General features: G+C 41.6%; 1 protein-coding gene across 1 annotated transcript; it reads left to right on the top strand.

Moving 5' to 3' along the window:
• Window positions 1-99: 99 nt before the first annotated feature.
• On the top strand, window positions 100-20,300 carry LOC145850184 (gamma-tubulin complex component 2). The gene is made up of 18 exons (XM_014178993.3): window positions 100-178; window positions 726-886; window positions 1,005-1,133; window positions 1,259-1,429; window positions 1,667-1,826; window positions 2,015-2,222; window positions 2,433-2,632; window positions 2,978-3,167; window positions 3,331-3,476; window positions 3,643-3,823; window positions 3,921-4,101; window positions 10,384-10,556; window positions 10,788-10,916; window positions 11,023-11,143; window positions 11,447-11,590; window positions 14,093-14,221; window positions 14,494-14,657; window positions 19,864-20,300. Exons 2-18 carry the CDS (start codon window positions 737-739, stop codon window positions 19,937-19,939), a joined length of 2,652 nt encoding a protein of 883 aa, XP_014034468.2. The 5' UTR covers window positions 100-178; window positions 726-736; the 3' UTR covers window positions 19,940-20,300.
• The last annotated feature ends 1 nt before the right edge of the window (window position 20,301 follows it).

Genomic DNA, 20,301 nt, shown 5'->3' with positions numbered 1-20,301 from the left:
TTCTCTGTTGGTGATGTTGTAAATCTCCTTATATGAAGTACTTTTAATTAGAGGATTTTATATCTAAACTTTTATTATGAAAAATCTTATACTGAGTACATGTTGTGTTGCTACCATTGGTTGCCACTTGCAGGTAGTTGGCGTGGCGGTAACTGCTTGTAGTCAACAGAGGCTTCAGGTAATGCGCTACACAGCTAGCTAGCGATCAATGTTGCATGCTGTTAATCATGCTGCCATTGCTAAGATTCCGTTCATTAGCTAACCAGGGAGCTAGATAGTTAAAAGCTCTATTTTCAGACCCTACTTTAAATGTAACGTAACTAGCTAGCTCCCGGTTTCTGTACCACCAACTGAATTTTGCTCAGCCCAGAGTACCCCTGAAGTACCCCCTCACATTAATTTTACCAGTAGGCCTATGGTCTCATGAGTTTTCTCAAGTGCCCCCTGTGGATAGGGCAAGTACCCCCAGGGGTCCTAGTACCACTGGTTGGGAACCGTACTGTACTAGGGCACCCGCTAGAATCTGAAACAACACCAGTCTTGTCCCTATGCAGCCAGAGAAGTTGCAACATCAGGACCGTGGTGGTAGATAGCAATTTACCACATTCATTTACACATTTGCATGCTTCAACTTTGAACTGCCAGTATGACATTATTCAACCAATTGGTTGTTAGAGTGTTGACAGAGGTTTGATTATTGACTATCACCACCTTTCTCATTTCAGCTGCCTGAGCCATGAGTGAGTTTCGGATACACCATGATGTCAATGAGCTGCTCAGTCTGCTTCATGTGCGAGGAGGTGATGGGGCAGAAGTGTTTATTGATCGACTGCAGAAGAACAGGACACCTTACATCACCACAACAGTGTCTGCACACAGTGCAAAGGTGATTGATGGGGAAGTTATTGGCAAATGTTTCATAGGTTTATGATCTTCCTATGCGATTCCTACAGATTATTAAACTTTGATTAAACTTTCAACGTTGATTAAACTTTCATTCACAGGTCAAAATAGCAGAGTATTCAAAGACGCCAGAGGACTTCCTAAGGAAATATGATGAGCTCAAGTCAAAAAATGTCTGCAACCTGGACCCACTCGTCTACCTCCTATCAAAGCTTAGTGAGGATAAAGAGGTAATCACTTACATTTCACATCTAATGTTGTTCAGATGCTGACAACTGCACTGTTCAAATGTCAAGTACAGTACAGTATTATGTTATGTCCCAATAACATTGTGTTGTGCGTTGATCTTCTCCAGATGCTCCAGTGTCTGCAACATAATGCCAAAGAAAGGTCTGAAGTGTCTGCTAATGCGACAACAAGTACAACCTTTGCTATCCGTCCAACCAGCACTAAGATGTCAATGCAGGAACTTGAAGAGCTGCGCAAGAAGCTGGGGAACGTCACTGCCAGCTCCAATGTGCCCCAGGTGTGTACTTGTGTCATTTTAAGGTTAATTTGAATTAGGGCCAGGATATTTTCTTCCTGACCAGGAAAGGCCTGATGCCCTATTATAGTCTATTACATATTTTGACTATTACTAGGTCAGGTCATGTATTCAGGAAAAAGTCCTGGCCCGCCTCAAGTGAGCCGGACCAATTTGTTTTGAAAAGGCTAGAGTTGAATACATCTCAAAGTTCTACTACTTTTCCCCCCATGTTTGCAGTCTGCTGAAGTCACACGAAAGATGCTGAGGGACAGACACAACAAAAAGAACCCCACTCAGCCCAACCCAGTGTTTCCCAATTGGGTGTATGACCGTCCTGCTCTGATTGGGGACTTCATCACCGGTGCCACAGCAGCAGGAGACCCAGAAGTGGCCATTGGTATGAATGCTCCTCATATCTCACTTTGACACATTTTGATTGACTTCATGAAATTCCTGCATAGTTTCACTGACTGTGTGGCTGCTCATTTTCATGTAATAACAAAATGTGTGAAAATGTACCTGGTAGGTTTAGTGGTTATGAGGATGAGCATGCCACAAATAATCTATTTGGTCTTTTATGATCAGGTACAATGCCCCTGCCAGCCCAGGAGCAGGCGTTGGTTGATGATTTGCTGTTTGTGCTGGTTGGTGTGGACGGCAGAGACATCACGGCCCAGCCTGTCCTCGGGAGGCAGAATCGCTCCTTCATCGTTGACCCAACCCTTGACATGTCCATCAAGGAGCTGGTCAATAGGATACTACCAGTCGCCTCATACTACTCTACTATAACACGGTGAGTGAACTTTAAAAGGGGAATATAGCTGCTTAACTTTGTTTTGTCTCATTTGCTAGACTCAAATGTAGATCCTTACACCATCTGGAGATGTATCGAAGGAAAATGTGCGTTGTGTTGTCAAACCGTTTGGTTTGTGTTTTCTGGCATAACATTTTGGCTGTGTTATGTCTGGCTGCTAACATTGTTTGTCTGTGTTATGTCTGGCAGCTTCACTGAGGAGAAGTCGTCTTTTGAGTACGGCCAGGTGAACCACGCCCTGACGGCAGCCATGCGGACCCTGATGAAGGAGTACCTGATCCTGGTGACCCAGCTGGAGCATCTCCACAGGCAGGGCATGCTCTCCCTGCAGAAGCTCTGGTTCTACATCCAGCCCACCATGAGGACCATGGAGATCCTAGCCTCCATTGGTAAAGCCTTCATGATCAAACAATAAAACATCTGTATATGATCCATATGCATCATATATTCGATCAAACAATATAATGTGGTTGGTAGATATATTTGCGTTGCACTTTTGGACACACTTTTGGACATTCAATTGTATTATGCTTAGACCGACCTGTGAGTGGTGTTATGCCGGTCTTGTTTTATGGTTTATGATTATTTGGTGATGGTTGTGTGTGTGGTATGGTCATTAAGGTATGTTGTTGCAGACTGCCCAAAGTAAAAAGTACTCATAGTATAAAAAAAATAATTCTCCAAATGTTATTGATGTCTATTTAATCAGTGGGTGCCATGTTATGTTTTCAAAGCCTCCTCGGTGGACAAAGGAGACTGCATGGGTGGGTGGACGTTGAGCCTCCTTCACGATCGTACCTTCAACTACACTGGCGACAGTCAGGCCCAGGAACTATGCCTCTACCTCACGAAAGCAGCTAGTGTCCCTTACTTTGAGATACTGGAGAAATGGATCTATAGAGGCATCATCAAGGACCCTTACAGGTACAGTCTTTTGTCGCTCAACTCATTTACCACAATTCTTACATTGAATCACATCAGTACTTTTCTACTGGGTCACAGGCTTGGACATGACTTAAGACACAATTTAGATTTCAGACAATGAGTTAGTACAGCAGATTTTTGGTGATTTATTTTGTCTTTATAGTGAATTCATGGTTGAAGAGCACGAGCTACAGAAAGAGAAGATCCAGGAGGACTACAACGACAAGTATTGGGATCAGCGGTACACAATCGTACAGCACAGAATTCCATCCTTTCTTCAGAAAATGGCAGACAAAATTTTGAGTACAGGTAAGACACATCATACTATTTGGATCAGATTTGTTCCGATCACTTTTTAGTGCATCCTGACAATGCCCAGTGCAATTCACTGTTCCTGTGAAAAACTAATAGTATCAAGTTCTTGATCATTTGCTGAGTTGTTTGAGTTTGTTTTTCTTCTCGTCCTATTCTATAGGTAAATATCTCAATGTGGTGAGAGAGTGTGGCCGGGACGTGACTTGTCCGGATGCTAAAGAGATCCTTTACACTCTCAAGGAGAGAGCCTACGTGGAGCAGATAGAAAAATCCTACTACTACGCCAGTAAGGTCCTCCTAGACTTCCTGATGGAGGAGAAGGAGCTGGTTGCACGCCTTAGGTAAACAACAACAAAACTATAAATAGGTCAATAAAGTGTGATGGGTATTTCGAATTTGGTATGTATTGTTGTATGCTAAGAGATGCATTCTTCCTAGGTCAATCAAGCACTACTTCTTGATGGACAAGGGAGATTTCTTTGTCCATTTCATGGACCTGACGGAAGAGGAGCTCAAAAAGCCAGTGGATGACATTGTCCCTCCCAGACTGGAGGCCTTGCTAGAGCTGGCTCTGAGGATGAGTACTGCTAACACAGACCCATTCAAAGATGACCTGAAGGTAAATATGCTACAGTACCAGTCTGTCATTTATGCTATTTTGATTACAACAGCACTATCTAGTGGTTATTAAGGAGAGGAGCCTAATTCCTTATTCATTCCGGTTCATACATTCTGTACACAGTATGTATTGAAATATTGTTTCATGCATGCATTATGATGAATGAATAGGCTCATGTAACCTTCCCAAAATAAGTACTTGAAGAAAGTTCTCTTTGTCTGAGCATATAGCTTACAGTACTTGAAGAAAGTTTGAGAGTGACGGTCTGAGTTTGGTAGCGCTCCAGTCCTGCCTGTCATAATAAGCAGGACATGGAAATCATATTACAGTATATCCCAGAGAAATATAAGTGCAGTCAATGTAAGTAACCTAATGCATGTTCCTTTAACTGTTAACTCAGATTGTATTGTCAGCAATAATCACATGCCCATAGAATTTATTTATATTCTTTGCACTGAAACCGTCTACCTTAGGAAGAAGCCCACTGTGGGCATCCCACTCAGTATGATTGGCTCAAATGTGAATGTCACTGACATGTCTACCTCGCATCTGCCTCTCATAGTAGCACTAAAAACAAACAAACAAGCAACCTACCTACATGTACATTTTACCTCAATTACCTCAACTAACCTCTACCACCACACATTGACTCGGTACTGGTACCCCCTGTATATAGCCTCCTTATAGTTTAAAAAAAAGTTTGTTATTGTATTAATGTTTTTAGCAAATATTTTGTTACTTAAAAAAAAAACTCTGCATTATTGGTTAAGGGCTTGTATAGTAAGCATTTCACGGTAAGGTCTACACCTGTTGTATTTGGCGCATGTGACAAATCAAATTTGATTTGAAAAGTACTAAAAATAGCCCATGTTAACATATATTCTGAGGAACAAGGTTCATGAAATTGACAACTTACTAACATCAGAAAACATTCATGTTCTGGCCATCTATAAAACACACTTGGATAATTCATTTAATGCACTAGTAGCTATACATGGTTCTAGAATATATAGATAAGAGAGAAATGCAAATGGAGGAGGTGTTGCTATGTATGTCGAGTCATACTCCTGTCGTGTTCTTCTCAACCTTTGTCAGATGATGTAGAAGTAATATGGCTACAGGATCATCTGCCTCCTATTCTCGTAGGAAGTTGCTATAGACCACCGAGTGCTAAAAGTCAGTATTTGGACTAGATGTTTGAAATGCTCAATAATGTATGTGATATCAACATGTCTATTTTCTGGGTGACCTAAATATTGACTGGTTGTCATCAAGCTGTCAACTCAAAAAGAAGCTTCAATCTGTAACCGATGCCAGCAATCTGGTTCAGGTTATCAGTCAACCTACCAGGGTATTTACAAACAGAATTGGAACTAAATCATCCACGTGTATTGATCAGATCTTTACTAATGCTGCAGAAATCTGTTCTAAAGAAATATCCACACCCATCAGATGTAGTGATCATAATATAATAGCCATATCTATTAAAACCAAAGTTCCAAAGACTGGACCTAAAATTTTGTAATGATGATTCCTATGTTGAAGATGTGAAAAATATTTGTTGGTCTGATGTGTGTAATGAGGAATAACCTGATGCCACACATGAAGCATTTATGAAACTGCTTCTTCCGGTTTCTAATAGGCATGTGTCCATCAAGAAACTGTTAGAACTGCCAAATCCACATTAATACAGTGCACTCGGAAAGCATTCAGACCTCTTGACTTTTCCCACATTTTGTTATGTTACAGACTTATTCTAAAATAGATTAAATAGTTTTTTTTCCCCCTCATCAATCTACACACAATACCCAATAATGACAAAGCAAAAACAGGTTTTAGACATTTTTACAAATGTATTAAAACCAAAAAACGGATTACATTTGCATAAATTCAATCTTGGTTTCATCAGACCAGAGAATCTTGTTTGAATTTACCACAGGTGGACTCCAAGTTGTAGAAACATCTCAAGGATGATCAATGGAAACAGGATGCACGTGAGCTCAATTTCGAGTCTCATATCAAAGGGTCTAAATACTTACAGTACCAGTCAAAAGTTTGGACACACCGACTCATTCAAGGGTTTTTCTTTATTTTTACTATTTTCTACATTGTAGAATAATAGTGAAGACATCAAGACGATGAAATAACACATATGGAATCATGTAGTAACCAAAAAAGTGTTAAACAAATGTAAATATATTTGATATTTCAGTTTCTTCAAAGTAGCCACCCTTTGCCTTGATGACAGTTTTGTACACTCTTGGCATTCTCTCAACCAGCTTCATGAAGTAGTCACCTGGAATGCATTTCAATTAACAGGTGTGCCTTGTTAATTTGTGGAATTTCTTTCCTTCTTAAAGTGTTTTATTTAACCTTTATTTAACTAAGCAAGTCAGTTAAGAACAAATTCTTATTTACAATGACGGCCTACGCCGGCCAAACCTGGACAACGCTGGGCCAATTGTGCGTCGCCCTATGGGACTCCCAATCACGGCCGGTTGTGATACAGCCTGGATTCGAACCATGGTTTCTGTAGTGACGCCTCTAGCACTGAGATGCAGTGCTAGAGGCACTGCATCTCAGTGCCTCTAGCACTGAGATTTTTCATCTTTGAACTTTGAACTTTTTCATCTTTGAACTTATATGGTGATTGGCATCTAAACTTTCATAGTATTACTACACCGACCGGGAACACAGTTCGTCTTTCAATCACCCACGTGGGTATAACCAATGAGGAGATGGCATGTGGGTACCTGCTTCTATAAACCAATAAGGAGATGGGAGAGGCAGGACTTGCAGCACAATCTGCGTCAGAAATAGGAATGACTTCTATTTAAGCCCTTGGCAACGCAGACGCTCGCGAGCAGTGTTGGTGCAATAATTGAATAACATAGATTTCTACAGTTATTTTGCAATGCACGCGACGTGAGCGGTGTGGTCAGCCTGTAAGACCGCTGCACCACTCGGGTGGTGTTAAAAAAAAAGTCAATTTTATGGCAAGAACAGCTCAAATTAGCAAAGAGAAACAACAGTCCATCATTACTTTAAGACATGAAGGTAGCAAAAACCTTCAAGCGCTATAATGAAACTGGCTCTCGTGAGGACCGCCACAGGAAAGAAAGACCTAGAGTTACCTCTGCTACAGAGAATAAGTTCATTAGAGTTAACTGCACCTCAGATTGCAGCCCAAATAAATGCTTCACAGAGTTCAAGTAAAAAACACTTCTCAACATCAACTGTTCAGAGGAGACTGTGTGAATCAGGCCTTCATGCTCGAATTGTTGCAAAGAAACCACTACTAAAGGACACCGATGAGAAGAAGAAACACGAGCAAAGGACATTAAACCGGTGGAAATCTGTCCTTTGGTCTGATGAGTCCAACTGTGAGATTTTTGGTTCCAACCGGCGTCTCTGCATGTGTGGTTCCCACCGTGAAGCATGGAGGAAGAGGTGATGGTGTGGGGGCGCTTTGCTGGTGACACTGTCTGTGATTTATTTAGGATTCAAGGCACACTTAACAAGCATGGCTACCACAGCATTCAGCAGCATACGCCATCCCATCTGGTTTGCGCTTAGTGGGACATTTGTTTTTCAACAGGACAATGACCCAACACACCTCCCAGGCTGTGTAAGGGCTATTTGACCATGAAGGAGAGTGATGGAGCACTGCATCGGATGACCTGGCCTCCACAGTCACCCGAACTCAACCCAATTGAGATGGTTTGGGATGAGTTGAACCGCAGAGTGAAGGAAAAGCAGCCAACAAGTGTACAGCATATGTGGGAACTACTTCAAGACTGTTGGAAAAGCATTCCTCATGAGGCTGGTTGAGAGAATGTGCAAAGCTGTCATCAAGGCAAAGTGTGGCTACTTTGAAGAATATAAAATATATTTTGATTAGTTTAATTTTTTTGGGTTACTACATGATTCCATATGTGTTATTTCATAGTTTTAATGTCTTCACTATTATTCTACAATGTAAAAATAAAGAAAAACCCTTCAATGAGTAGGTGTGTCCAAACTCACATGCGCCGAATACAAAAGGTGTACTGTGAAATTCTTACTTACACGGCCTTAACCAATAATGCCTGTTTTTTTTAAGTAAGAAATGTGATATGTCATTTATTAATTTCTTTTCAAACATTTGCAAAAATTTCTAAACCTGTTTTCACTTTCTCATTATGGGGTATTGTGAGTATTGATGAGGGGGAAAAATCATTTAATCAATTTTAGGATAAGGCTGTAACGTAACAAAAAGTGAAGGGGTCTGAATACTTTCCGAATGCACTGTTGATGATGAATTGAAAAACTGTGTGGCTGAGACAGATGAGGCAAAGGGAATAGCAAATAAGTCTGACAACACAGCAGACTGGGAAACAGTAAATTGAGAAATGATGTAGCTAAACAAAAAGAAAAAACTATACTATGGATCAAAGATAAATTATATAAAGAATGATAGTAAAAAGCTCTGGAGTACCTTAAATTAAATTCTAGGCAAAAAAGCAAACTTGGATCCATCCATCAGGCAGGCGCCTTCATTGAGGCACATGGCTTGTTCATAACAAAACTCTATAATATTGCCAACCACTTTAATCACGTTTTTGTTGCGAAGATTATCATTCTTAGGCATGACATGCAAACATCAAACGCTGAGCCTTCATATTCATACATAACAGACCAAATAATGAAAGACGAGCACTGTAGTTTTGAGTTCCGCAAAGTGGGAGTGGAAGATGTGAAACATTTTTTGCTATCTATAAATAAGGACAAGCCAACTGGTACCAACAACCTGGATGGTAAATTGCTGAGGTTGGTAGCGGAATACATTGCGACTCCTGTTTGCCACAACTTCACTGTAAGCTTAGAAGATGGTGTGTGCCCTCAGGCCTGGAGGGAGGCAAAGGTCATTCCGCTGCTCAAGAATATCAGAGCACCGGGTTCAAACAGCCGACCAATCAGCCTGTTACCGGCACTTGGCAAACTTTAAAAAAGTTATTTTACAGAAAACAAACAAACGACAGACTTTCAGCATGCTTATAAGGAAGGGCACTCAACATGCTCGGGACTGACACAAATGTTTTGTTGAAAGTAATTGATAGAAGAGTGTGGGAGCTGTTAGACTTCAGTGCAGCTTTTGAGATCATTGATCATAACCTATTGCTGAAAAAACATAGGTGTTATGGATTTGTATCCTTTCACTTATGGATTGAGAGTTGGATTGGTGTACAGCCGGGCAGCCGGCTTTGGCCATTATTGTTTTCTGTTTTTACTGATGACCTTCCACTGACCTTGAATAAAGCCTGTGTGTCAGTCTATGTACGCTGACGACTCAACAGTAAATATGTTGGCTATAACACTAAAATAAATAAATGTACCCATTAACATTGAGCTCCAGTCAGTTTTATAATGGGTAACTAGCAATAGGCTGGTGCTAAATATAAAAAAACGAAAGACATCGTTTTTGGGACAAATCACTCGTTCAACCCTAAACCTCATCTAGATCTATTATTGAATAATGTGGCGATTGAGCCAAGTTGAGGAGACTAAACTGCTGGGTGTAACCCAAGATAGCAAGCGGTCATGGTCAAAACATATAGACTCAATCGTTGCTAAAATGGGAAGAGATCTGTCCGTGATAAGGCGTTGCTCTGCTTTCTTGACGTCTCAGTCGACCAGACACTTCCTACAGGCCGTAGTTTTGTTGCACCTGGACTACTGCCCAGTTGTGTGGTCGTGTGGCAAAGAGCGACATGGGTAAATTGCAGTTGGTCCAGAACAGAGCAGCACGTACTGCACTTAATGTACAGGGAGCGTGAATGTCATTAACATGCATGTCAATCTCTCCTGGCTCAAAAGTTGAGGAGAGATTGACTGCATCACTATTGATCTTTGTGTGAGGTGTTGATGTGTTGCAGTTGGCTGCAGTGTTATCTATATTATGTTATTATATTATGTATTTTATTTGTGTTGGCTAATTGGGGATCCCAATAAAAAATATGAAATAATACAGCAGCTGGGCACACTGAGTACTTTAAGGAGAACCTAAAGTAATTTATGATCTTGTTATTCAAATGGCGTCATTGCTGTTTACTGCATTAGACCATTTCTTATAGCTGCACTTTAGCACAGTAATAGAAAATTGCTGAAGGTCAGAATCACAATTGTCTGTAGGCTATACATATAAAAGACTTAAGTTAAACAACCGGTATGTAATATGAATGTTTTGGGAGGGGCTTCACACTAAACTCATCCATCCACCCACCCTCTGTTCCTGTTTCCCAGATTGACCTAATGCCTCATGACGTGATCACCCAGCTGCTGCGGGTGCTGGCCATCGAGACCAAGCAGGAGAAGGCCATCATCAATGCCGACCCCACCGAGGTGTCCCTCAGTGGCCTGGAGGCCTTCTCCTTCGACTACATCGTCAAGTGGCCGCTGTCGCTCATTATCAACAGGTAGGTACACTGGGGCTATATCCAAGGCCAGGTCTCCCTTGGGTAAGAGGTCTTCGGACCTCAGTATGACCTGGTTAAAAGAAGGCGAAAAAAGGCTCCCTTGAAGATAGGGAGAAAAAAAAAATGTATACCCTAATGTATAGATTCTCAATCTATTGAGAAACCCCCCTCGGGGACCCGAAACCAGGGCGTGCCAAATGCCTTGTATACATATATTTTTGTATTTTTCAGGAAAGCGCTGACGAGATACCAAATGCTGTTCCGACACATTTTTTACTGCAAACATGTCGAGAGGCTGTTGTGCAACGTGTGGATCAGCAACAAAACAGCCAAGCAGTACGCCTTGCACAGGGCCAAGTGGTGAGTTGACAAAACTCCTTCAGTTAACTTCTTTGTTTGTTTCTCTAGTGCCAGCTTCCTAATATCAAGTTCTGATATGAACTATCTGGTTTCCTCCTCCCTATAGGTTTGCAACAGCATTTGCCTTGAGACAGCGCATGCTGAACTTTGTACAGAACATCCAGTACTACATGATGTTTGAAGTCATGGAGCCCACCTGGCATATCATGGAGAAGAACTTGAAATCTGTGAGTGGATTGTAACCAAGGCTGCTTTTCACCTTGATAGCATTCAGTCCTATTATGTATTAGCCTATAGTTACTTCTAACACAATTGTTCTGTGCATGTTGTAGTAGTGGCATCCATTACAAATGTCAGCCTTGAGGCTTTACTTTGCTTTGACCCAAGACGTTTTTTTTTCCAGTCCCAATTACATTTATTTTCATTGCTCCTAATAACGGCATGCTGTGGCTTAGTGCATACTGTCGTAACAGTCCCAAGCCCTGCATTGATCAGAAATGTCTTAATATAGGCCATCTTGTCTTTCCCAGGCCTCCAACATAGACGACGTGCTGTGTCATCACACCAGCTTCCTGGACAACTGCCTGAAGGACTGCATGCTGACCAACCCAGAGCTGCTTAAGATCTTCTCCAAGCTCATGTCCGTGTGTGTCATGTTCACCAACTGCATGCAGGTTCGTGGATGTGGGACGCAACTACAAAACCGTGAACGTAAAGGCAGCTTGTTGGAGCTTACATGCAGTGTTTTTGAATGTTTGAATTGACGTGCAACTCATGCACATTAGATCATCTGACTGCAGTATTATGATATGTAGCCTAATATCTCCCCCCCAGTGTGCAGTGTATGACTTTATAGTGTCTCTCACTGGTGATCCTTCATAAATGTGTGTCTACAGTGTATTCGGAAAGTATTCAGACCCCTTTCTCCACATTTTGTTAAGTTACAGACTTATTCTAATATTGATTAAATTCATTGTTTTCCTCATCAATCTACACACAATACCCCATAATGACAAAGCGAAAACAGGTTATTGGAAATTTTTGCTCATTTATTAAAAATAACAAAACAGAAGTACCTTATTTACATAAGTATTCAGACCCTTTGCTATGATAATTCGAAATTGAGGTCAGGTGCATCCTGTTTCTGTCGATCATCCTTGATGTATCTACAACTTGGAAGTCAACCTGTGGTAAATTCCATTGATTGGGCATGATTTGGAAAGGCACACACCTGTCTATATAAGGTCCCACAGTTGACAGTGCATGTCAGAGCAAAAACCAAGCCAAGAGGTTGAAGGAATTGTCCATAAAGCTCCGACACAGGATTATGTTGAGGCACAGATCTGGGGAAGGGTACCAACAAATGTCTGCAGCATTGAAGGTCCCCAAGAACACAGTGGCCTCCATCATTCTTAAATGGAAGAAGTTTTGAATCACCAAGACTTCCTAGAGCTGGCTGCCTGGCCAAACTGAGCAATAGGTGGAGAAGGGCCTTGGTCAGGGAGGTGACCAAGAACCCAATGGTCACTATGACAGAGCTCCAGAGTTCCTCTGTGGAGTTGGGAGAACCTTCCAGAAGGACAACCATCTCTGCAGCACTCCACCAATGAGGCCTTTATGGTAGAGTGGCAGACGGAAGCCACTCCTCAGTAAAAGGCACATGACAGCCTGCTTGGAGTTGCCAAGAGGCACCTAAAGGACTCTCAGACCATGATGAACCAGATTCTCTTGTCTGATGAAACCAAGATTGAACTCTTTGGCCTGAGTGCCAAGTGTCACGTTTGGAAGAAACCTGGCACCATCCCTATGGTGAAGCATGGTGGTGGCAGCATCATGCTGTGGGGATGTTTTTCAGCAGCAGGGACTGGGAGACTATTTAAGATCGACGGAAAGATTAACGGAGCAAAGTACAGAGAGATGCTTGATGAAAACCCGCTCCAGAGCACTCAGGACCTTAGACTGGGGCGAAGGTTCACCTTCCATCAGGTGAACCTTCACTTGTTGGGACAAGTCTCTGAATGTCCTTGAGTGGCCCAGCCAGAGCCCGGACTTGAACCCGATCAAACGTCTCTGGAGAGACCTGAAAATAGCTATGCAGTGACGCTCCCCATCCAACCTGACAGAGCTTGAGAGGATCTGCAGAGAACAATGGGAGAAACTCCCCAAACACCAGTGTGCCAAGCTTGTAGCATCATACCCAAGAAGACTCGAGGCTGTAATCGCTGCCAAAGGTGCTTCAACAAAGTACTGAGTGAAGAAGGGTATGAATACTTACCGTAATTTCCGGACTATTAAGCGCACCTGAATATAAGCCACACCCACTGAATTAAAAAAATATATATATTTTGAACATAAGCCGCACATGTCTATAAGCCGCAGGTGCCTACCGGTACATTGAAACAAATGAACTTTACACAGGCTTTAACGAAACACGGCTTGTAACAAAAATAAATATGCTTTAACGAAACACGGCTTGTAACAAAAAATTAGCAGTAAGCTTTAGTTGTCTTTTTGCACAGAGTCAATTCCTCACGCTGCTGTTTCCAACATCTTATCATCGACTCATTAAGACCAAGCTCCCGTGCAGCAGCTCTATTTCCTTTTCCAACAGCCAGATCAATCGCCTTCAACTTGAAAGCTGCATCATATGCATTTCTCAGTGTCTTTGCCATGATGAGGGTGACAAAATGACTACCGTAATCAGAATGATGGGAAGTTTGAGAGCGCTCGATTTAATCTAAACAGTAAACAAAAAAGTTGTTTGACCTTAACCCGTTCAGCAATTTCATTGGTCTAATGAAAGCTTCATGCCGCCAAAAAACTGAGCACGTCACAGAATGTGTTTTTTTTTAGAAAAAAAATTGAAAGCGGGAAAAATCCATATATTAGCCGCGTCATTGTTTAAGCTGCGAGGTTCAAAGCCTGGGGAAAAAGGTTGCGGCTTATAGTCTGGAATTTGTAAATGTAAATGTATGTAAATGTGATATTTCAGGTTTTTTTGTTAATACATTTGCAAAAAAATTCTAAAAACCTGTTTTTGCTTTGTCATAATCGGGTATTGTGTGTAGATTGATGAGGGTGGAAAAAATTATTTTAGAAATTTTAGAATCAGGCTGTAACGTAACAAAATGTGGAAAAAGTCAAGGGGTCTGAATACATTGTATTTCCTGGTGTAGTGCTTCACTCAGAGCATGAAGCTGGACCGGGAGATGAACCGGCTGTCTCTGGAGCATGGCACCATGGAGGGTCCTCCCACCCAGAGCGAACGCACCGAGGAGCAAGAGAAGAAGAGGCTCACCTCCAAGGTAACTACACACATACTCACTCATTTACAGAAGATACTCACTAACCAACTTGTAGCAGTGTTTTCAAAGGTTAAACATGTATGAAAATCTGTGTTTTACATGAGTGTTATATAGAACAACAACCAAATACAGTAGTATTGTAATGATGGCAATTAGTATTTGAGACAGAATAGAAATGCTATCTATCAAATGTACTATGATTGATGATGTGATATGCTATGCTATTCCCCAATCAGCAAGTGTCTTACCTATGTGGTTTCCCACGTTGTCAGTTCCTAGCGGAGCACGTGGACGCCCTGCAGTCAGACGCAGGCTTCGAAGCCACTGTCAGCAACTTCGACAGCAACTTCAGTACACTGCTCCTGGACCTGCTGGACAAGCTCAGTGTCTACAGCACCAACGACTGTGAGCACAGCATGATTAACATCATCTACAGGTGGGTCTACTACTGCACAGCGCACGGTTTCCGATAGCGATGGAATCTAGACTTACACGTGTTTTGGCCGAAGATGTAACATGCGTTTCGCAAAAACACCACACAGAGAGAACTTTCACTAAGTGCGTCGTTGGAGCATGTGTCGATACTGATGGGATCGAAAGAAAGGCGTCGCTGCGCTCGGATCAGCTTTCTCCATTCACGTCTTACCTTAACATTTATAATTATTCCACACTACTGATGACAGATCAGCTCCTAGAGATATATTATCACCCATCTGGCTGCAAATATTGAGGCGGCTTATTGTAATGCTTAGCCTACCCTATAATAATGCCCTGAATCGTAGATTTGGTACATCAAGAAATACATTAAGGCAAAAATGACAGGCAGTAGCCTACAATTATGAACATGAAATTGATTTAAATACACTGCTCAAAAAAATAAAGGGAACACTTAAACAACACAATGTAACTCCAAGTCAATCACACTTCTGTGAAATCAAACTGTCCTCTTAGGAAGCAACACTGATTGACAATACATTTCACATGCTGTTGTGCAAATGGAATAGACAACAGGTGGAAATTATAGGCAATTAGCAAGACACCCCCAATAAAGGAGTGGTTCTGCAGGTGGGGACCACAGACCACTTCTCAGTTCCTATGCTTCCTGGCTGATGTTTTGGTCACTTTTGAATGCTGGCGGTGCTTTCACTCTAGTGGTAGCATGAGACGGAGTCTACAACCCACACAAGTGGCTCAGGTAGTGCAGCTCAGGTAGTGCAGCTCAACCCTACACAAGTGGCTCAGGTAGTGCAGCTCATTGATGGCACATCAATGCGAGCTGTGGCAAGAAGGTTTGCTGTGTCTGTCAGCGTAGTGTCCAGAGCATGGAGGCGCTACCAGGAGACAGGCCAGTACATCAGGAGACGTGGAGGAGGCCGTAGGAGGGCAACAACCCAGCAGCAGGACCGCTACCTCCGCCTTTGTGCAAGGAGGAGCAGGAAAAGCACTGCCAGAGCCCTACAAAATGACCTCCAGCAGGCCACAAATGTGCATGTGTCTGCTCAAACGGTCAGAAACAGACTCAATGAGGGTGGTATGAGGGCTCGACGTCCACAGGTGGGGGTTGTGCTTACAGCCCAACACCTTGCAGGACGTTTGGCATTTGCCAGAGAACACCAAGATTGGCAAATTCGCCACTGGCGCCCTGTGCTCTTCACAGATGAAAGCAGGTTCACACTGAGCACATGTGACAGACGTGACAGAGTCTGGAGACACCGTGGAGAACGTTCTGCTGCCTGCAACATCCTCCAGCATGACCGGTTTGGCGGTGGGTCAGTCATGGTGTGGGGTGGCATTTCTTTGGGGGGCCGCACAGCCCTCCATGTGCTCGCCAGAGGTAGCCTGACTGCCATTAGGTACCGAGATGAGATCCTCAGACCCCTTGTGAGACCATATGCTGGTGCGGTTGGCCCTGGGTTCCTCCTAATGCAAGACAATGCTAGACCTCATGTGGCTGGAGTGTGTCAGCAGTTCCTGCAAGAGGAAGGCATTGATGCTATGGACTGGCCCGCCCGTTCCCCAGACCTGAATCCAATTGAGCACATCTGGGACATCATGTCTCGCTCCATCCACCAACGCCACGTTGCACCACAGACTGTCCAGGAGTTGGCGGATGCTTTAGTCCAGGTCTGGGAGGAGATCCCTCAGGAGACCATCCGCCACCTCATCAGGAGCATGCCCAGGCGTTGTAGGGAGGTCATACAGGCACATGGAGGCCACACACACTACTGAGCCTCATTTTGACTTGTTTTAAGGACATTACATCAAAGTTGGATCAGCCTGTAGTGTGGTTTTCCACTTTAATTTTGAGTGTGACTCCAAATCCAGACCTCCATGGGTTGATAAATAGGATTTCCATTGATTATTTTTGTGTGATTTTGTTGTCAGCACATTCAACTATGTAAAGAAAAAAGTATTTAATAAGATTATTTCTTTCATTCAGATCTAGGATGTGTGGTTTAAGTGTTCCCTTTATTTTTTTGAGCAGTATATATAGGCTTATATAGCCTACTGTATTTATCTTTTAATACAGTCATCTTGGTTTTCATTTGAAGCATAATTTTATCCTTCGCTTGTTTGTAACAATTGCAAAGACATTGGCAACTTTTTATTTGTAGTAAACTTCGTTCTGAAGTTGTCAGCGGTCACAGTGAGACAGACAGATGAATGTCTTCTATGTTCAGCGGAGATCTGTGTATAAACTGACGTGGAAGGGCAAAAAAACTATCCAACGATGCAATTGCTGTTCTACGAGTGGTCTAAGGCAGTCGGTAAATAACGACTGTTTTCAAGTGCAACTTTAGTAACAATGGTTTTGGGAAACAGCTTGGAGATTTAACTATGCTCCTACGAAGGTTCTTACGATGAACTTAGCCTTAAGATGCTTTTGGGAAACTGGGCCAAGGTCTGTCTACAACTCTGGTACTGGAGGGATGATTCAACTGATCAAGGTCTAGACTGAAGACTGTGATAAGTTGGTTATTTGAAAAGGATGTGTTAGTGCTGGACTGGAAATAAATCCTGCATACCCTATACCTCGCCAGGGCCTGGTTTCCTGATATCAATGGAACTTAGACTTACGAGTGTTAACAATGCATCTTTCCTACAACGGTCGAAGATGTAACATGCCTTTTCCAAAACAGCATGCCAAGAGAACGGTCACTAAGTGTGTTGTTGGAGCATGTGTCGATACTGATAGGATCGAAAGAAAGGAAGCGCTGCTCTCGGATCAGCTTTCTCCATACAAATCTTTCCTTAACATTAGAATTATTTCATAATACTGATGATGGATCATTTCCTAGAGAGATTATTACCACTTACGGCTGCAAACGTTCACGCTGCTTATTCTAATGCTTAAAATCACAGATTTAGCACATAGTTGCGCACGTTAGACTACTCATCATGAAATATGTAGCCTACAAGTAGCACAATAGAACTCAATTGATTGAACATGAAATGTATTTCAGTATGATTGAAATAGGCCTATAGCTTACTGTTTATTTTAATGCAGTCATCTCAGTTTTGATTTCAATATACTTTGCTTGTTTGTAGAAATTGCAAAGACGTTGGCAACTTTGTATTTGTCGTCTACTTTGTTCTGAAGTTATTGTAAGACTGATAAACCATGTGATTCTATGTTTAGCAGAGATCTTCTGTTTGTAAAGTAACTTGGGAGGGCAAAAAAGCAACTAACGATTCACTAAGCTGTTCTACGAGTGATCTGAGGCAGCCGATAGATTACGAGCTTTTTCAAGTGCAACTTTTAACAACTACTGTATGGTTTTGGGAAACAGCTCTGAGATTTAACGATGCTCCTACGACTGTTCTAACGATGAACTTAGCCTTAAAGGGAAATGTCTAAATGTTCCAACTTCATATTCATCATCTCCAGCACCACCCCAACATCAACATATGTGAAAATGGCAGTGTTTCTGTGTTTTGTAGTAAAAAAGGTAGAGGAACAGAAGTGTTTCCAATGACCTCATCGGTGTGCATAGTGTGATTCTAACCAATTATTGTTGCTATTGGAAACACTTATTTTCACATATGTTGATATTGGGATGGTGCTGGAGATGATGAATATGAAGTGACATTTATTTTAAATTTCCCTTTAAAACTTCTTTTAAAATTTTCGCCTGAAATGACATACCTAAATCTAACTGCCTGTAGCTCAGGCTCTGAAGCAAGGATATGCATAATCTTGGTACCATTTGAAAGGGAACACTTTGAAGTTTGTGGAAATGTGAATTGAATGTAGGAGAATATAACACAATAGATCTGGTAGAAGAAAATACAAAGAAGAAACCAACGTTTTTTTTATTTTTTATTCTACCACAATCTTTGAAATGCAACAGAAAGGTCCCACTTCTAGACATCACTCTGGTTGTAATTTCGATGGTGTCCACAAGATGGCAGCAGTGTATGTGCAAAGTTTCTTGAAGTATGAGCGACCTACATGACATTTAGTGTGAAGTCACCCAGGTACGTTTGGGCAAATCGTGAAGGAGACATTTGCATTCATATTTACATTTTTCTCCAAGAATATCATCAAATCTGTATACTTGGACTTTGATTTAGCTTTTCCAGTATTAGTAGCCATATTATAAGTTCAACATTTGCAAAACAACCAGTTTTCATAAATTCATAAGTCTGAATATTCTTATTTTTGTCCAAAAGGAAAAGGCATGCTGTCGCACAAGGTTAGCAGCTACATTTTGCGACACATACAGGGTGTCCGGATACCCCGTAAAGCCCAGCTCATTGGCTATCTAGCTAGCACCCGATTGGTGCTTATTTGACAAAGTTAGAGTAGATCAAGTGAAGACCGCCCGCGTCATGAAGGCATCTCTCTCTGACCAAATTTGGTGTCCTATAGTATATACTACACCCCTAATGATATAGTGAAGTCTGGTTACGTTCTAGGATCTCTGAGGAATACATACAAACGTGATTTGACTGGTTGAAACAACATTTAGGGTTAGATTTTCACAGATTCCTTTCTTGGCAAATTGAACGAGTGGAAATACAAAATCAATTGTGCATACTATATGGACCTTTTTAGGATATGAAAAAGGATTTTATCTAACAAAACAACACTTCATGTTATCTCTGGGACCCTTTGGATAATAAATCAGAGCAAGATTTCAGAATGTATGTACACATTTCACCTTCAGAGGTGAATTTATCAAACCTATTGCGGTGGGAAAAAAGTGTTTTGTTCTTAGGAGCTCTCCTCAAACAATAGCATGGCATTTTTTCGCAGTAATAGCTACTGTAAATTGGACAGTGCAGTTATATTAACAATAATTTAAGCTTTCAGCCGATATAAGAAACTTGACCTCATCAGTGTGCATTGTGTGATTCTAACCAATTATGTGTAGGCATTGCCTACTAATTGTCTAATAATTGGTTGATGCCATTGGAAAAACACATTTTCACATATGTTGATATTGGGATGGTGCTGGAGCTGATGAATATGAAGCAATTTTTTTGTTAGTTTTTTCCTTTAAGATGCTTTTGGGGGAAAAGGGCCCAGGACCTGAGTTGGGAACCCCTGGTCTATAGATCCTAGTTAGTTGCTTAAATGAATAGGCTTAGCTATAGTTACAATCCTAGTAAAAACTGCTTTGAACTTGATTCCATAGGTTGGATTTCAACGGGTTCTACACAGAGCGCCTTGAGAGGATGGCTATAGAGAGAAGTCAGAAGGCTGCTGCATAGCACTGTTTTATGTGAGTGTTCATGATGGTCACCCACTCTATAAGTATTTATTTCTCCTACTCATGCCCATATAATAACCAACTTCAAAGACGACATTCCTCTCCACATCAAACATAAAGCTGTCAAACATAAAGCTGTTTAGTGTTTGATTCAAGAAACTATCACCATAGATTTGATGTGTTTTTAAAACGGCTATATGGTGTTTTCCCCTTTACCTTTTATATTGGCATAGGATTAAATAACCATGAACTGTATGAATTTCTCTCAGAAGAAGTTAAAGAAAACCTGAACCTCTATATGGGTAACTTATTTTTTACCTCATGAATAATGTTTTATTGTACAATAAAAAATATATTTAATGT

Source organism: Salmo salar, chromosome 28 (genome assembly GCF_965601325.2).
Source record: "Salmo salar chromosome 28, fSalSal1, whole genome shotgun sequence".
In the NCBI taxonomy this organism is placed as follows: Eukaryota; Metazoa; Chordata; class Actinopteri; order Salmoniformes; family Salmonidae; genus Salmo; species Salmo salar.
This window is presented reverse-complemented; position numbering and strand designations above follow the sequence as displayed.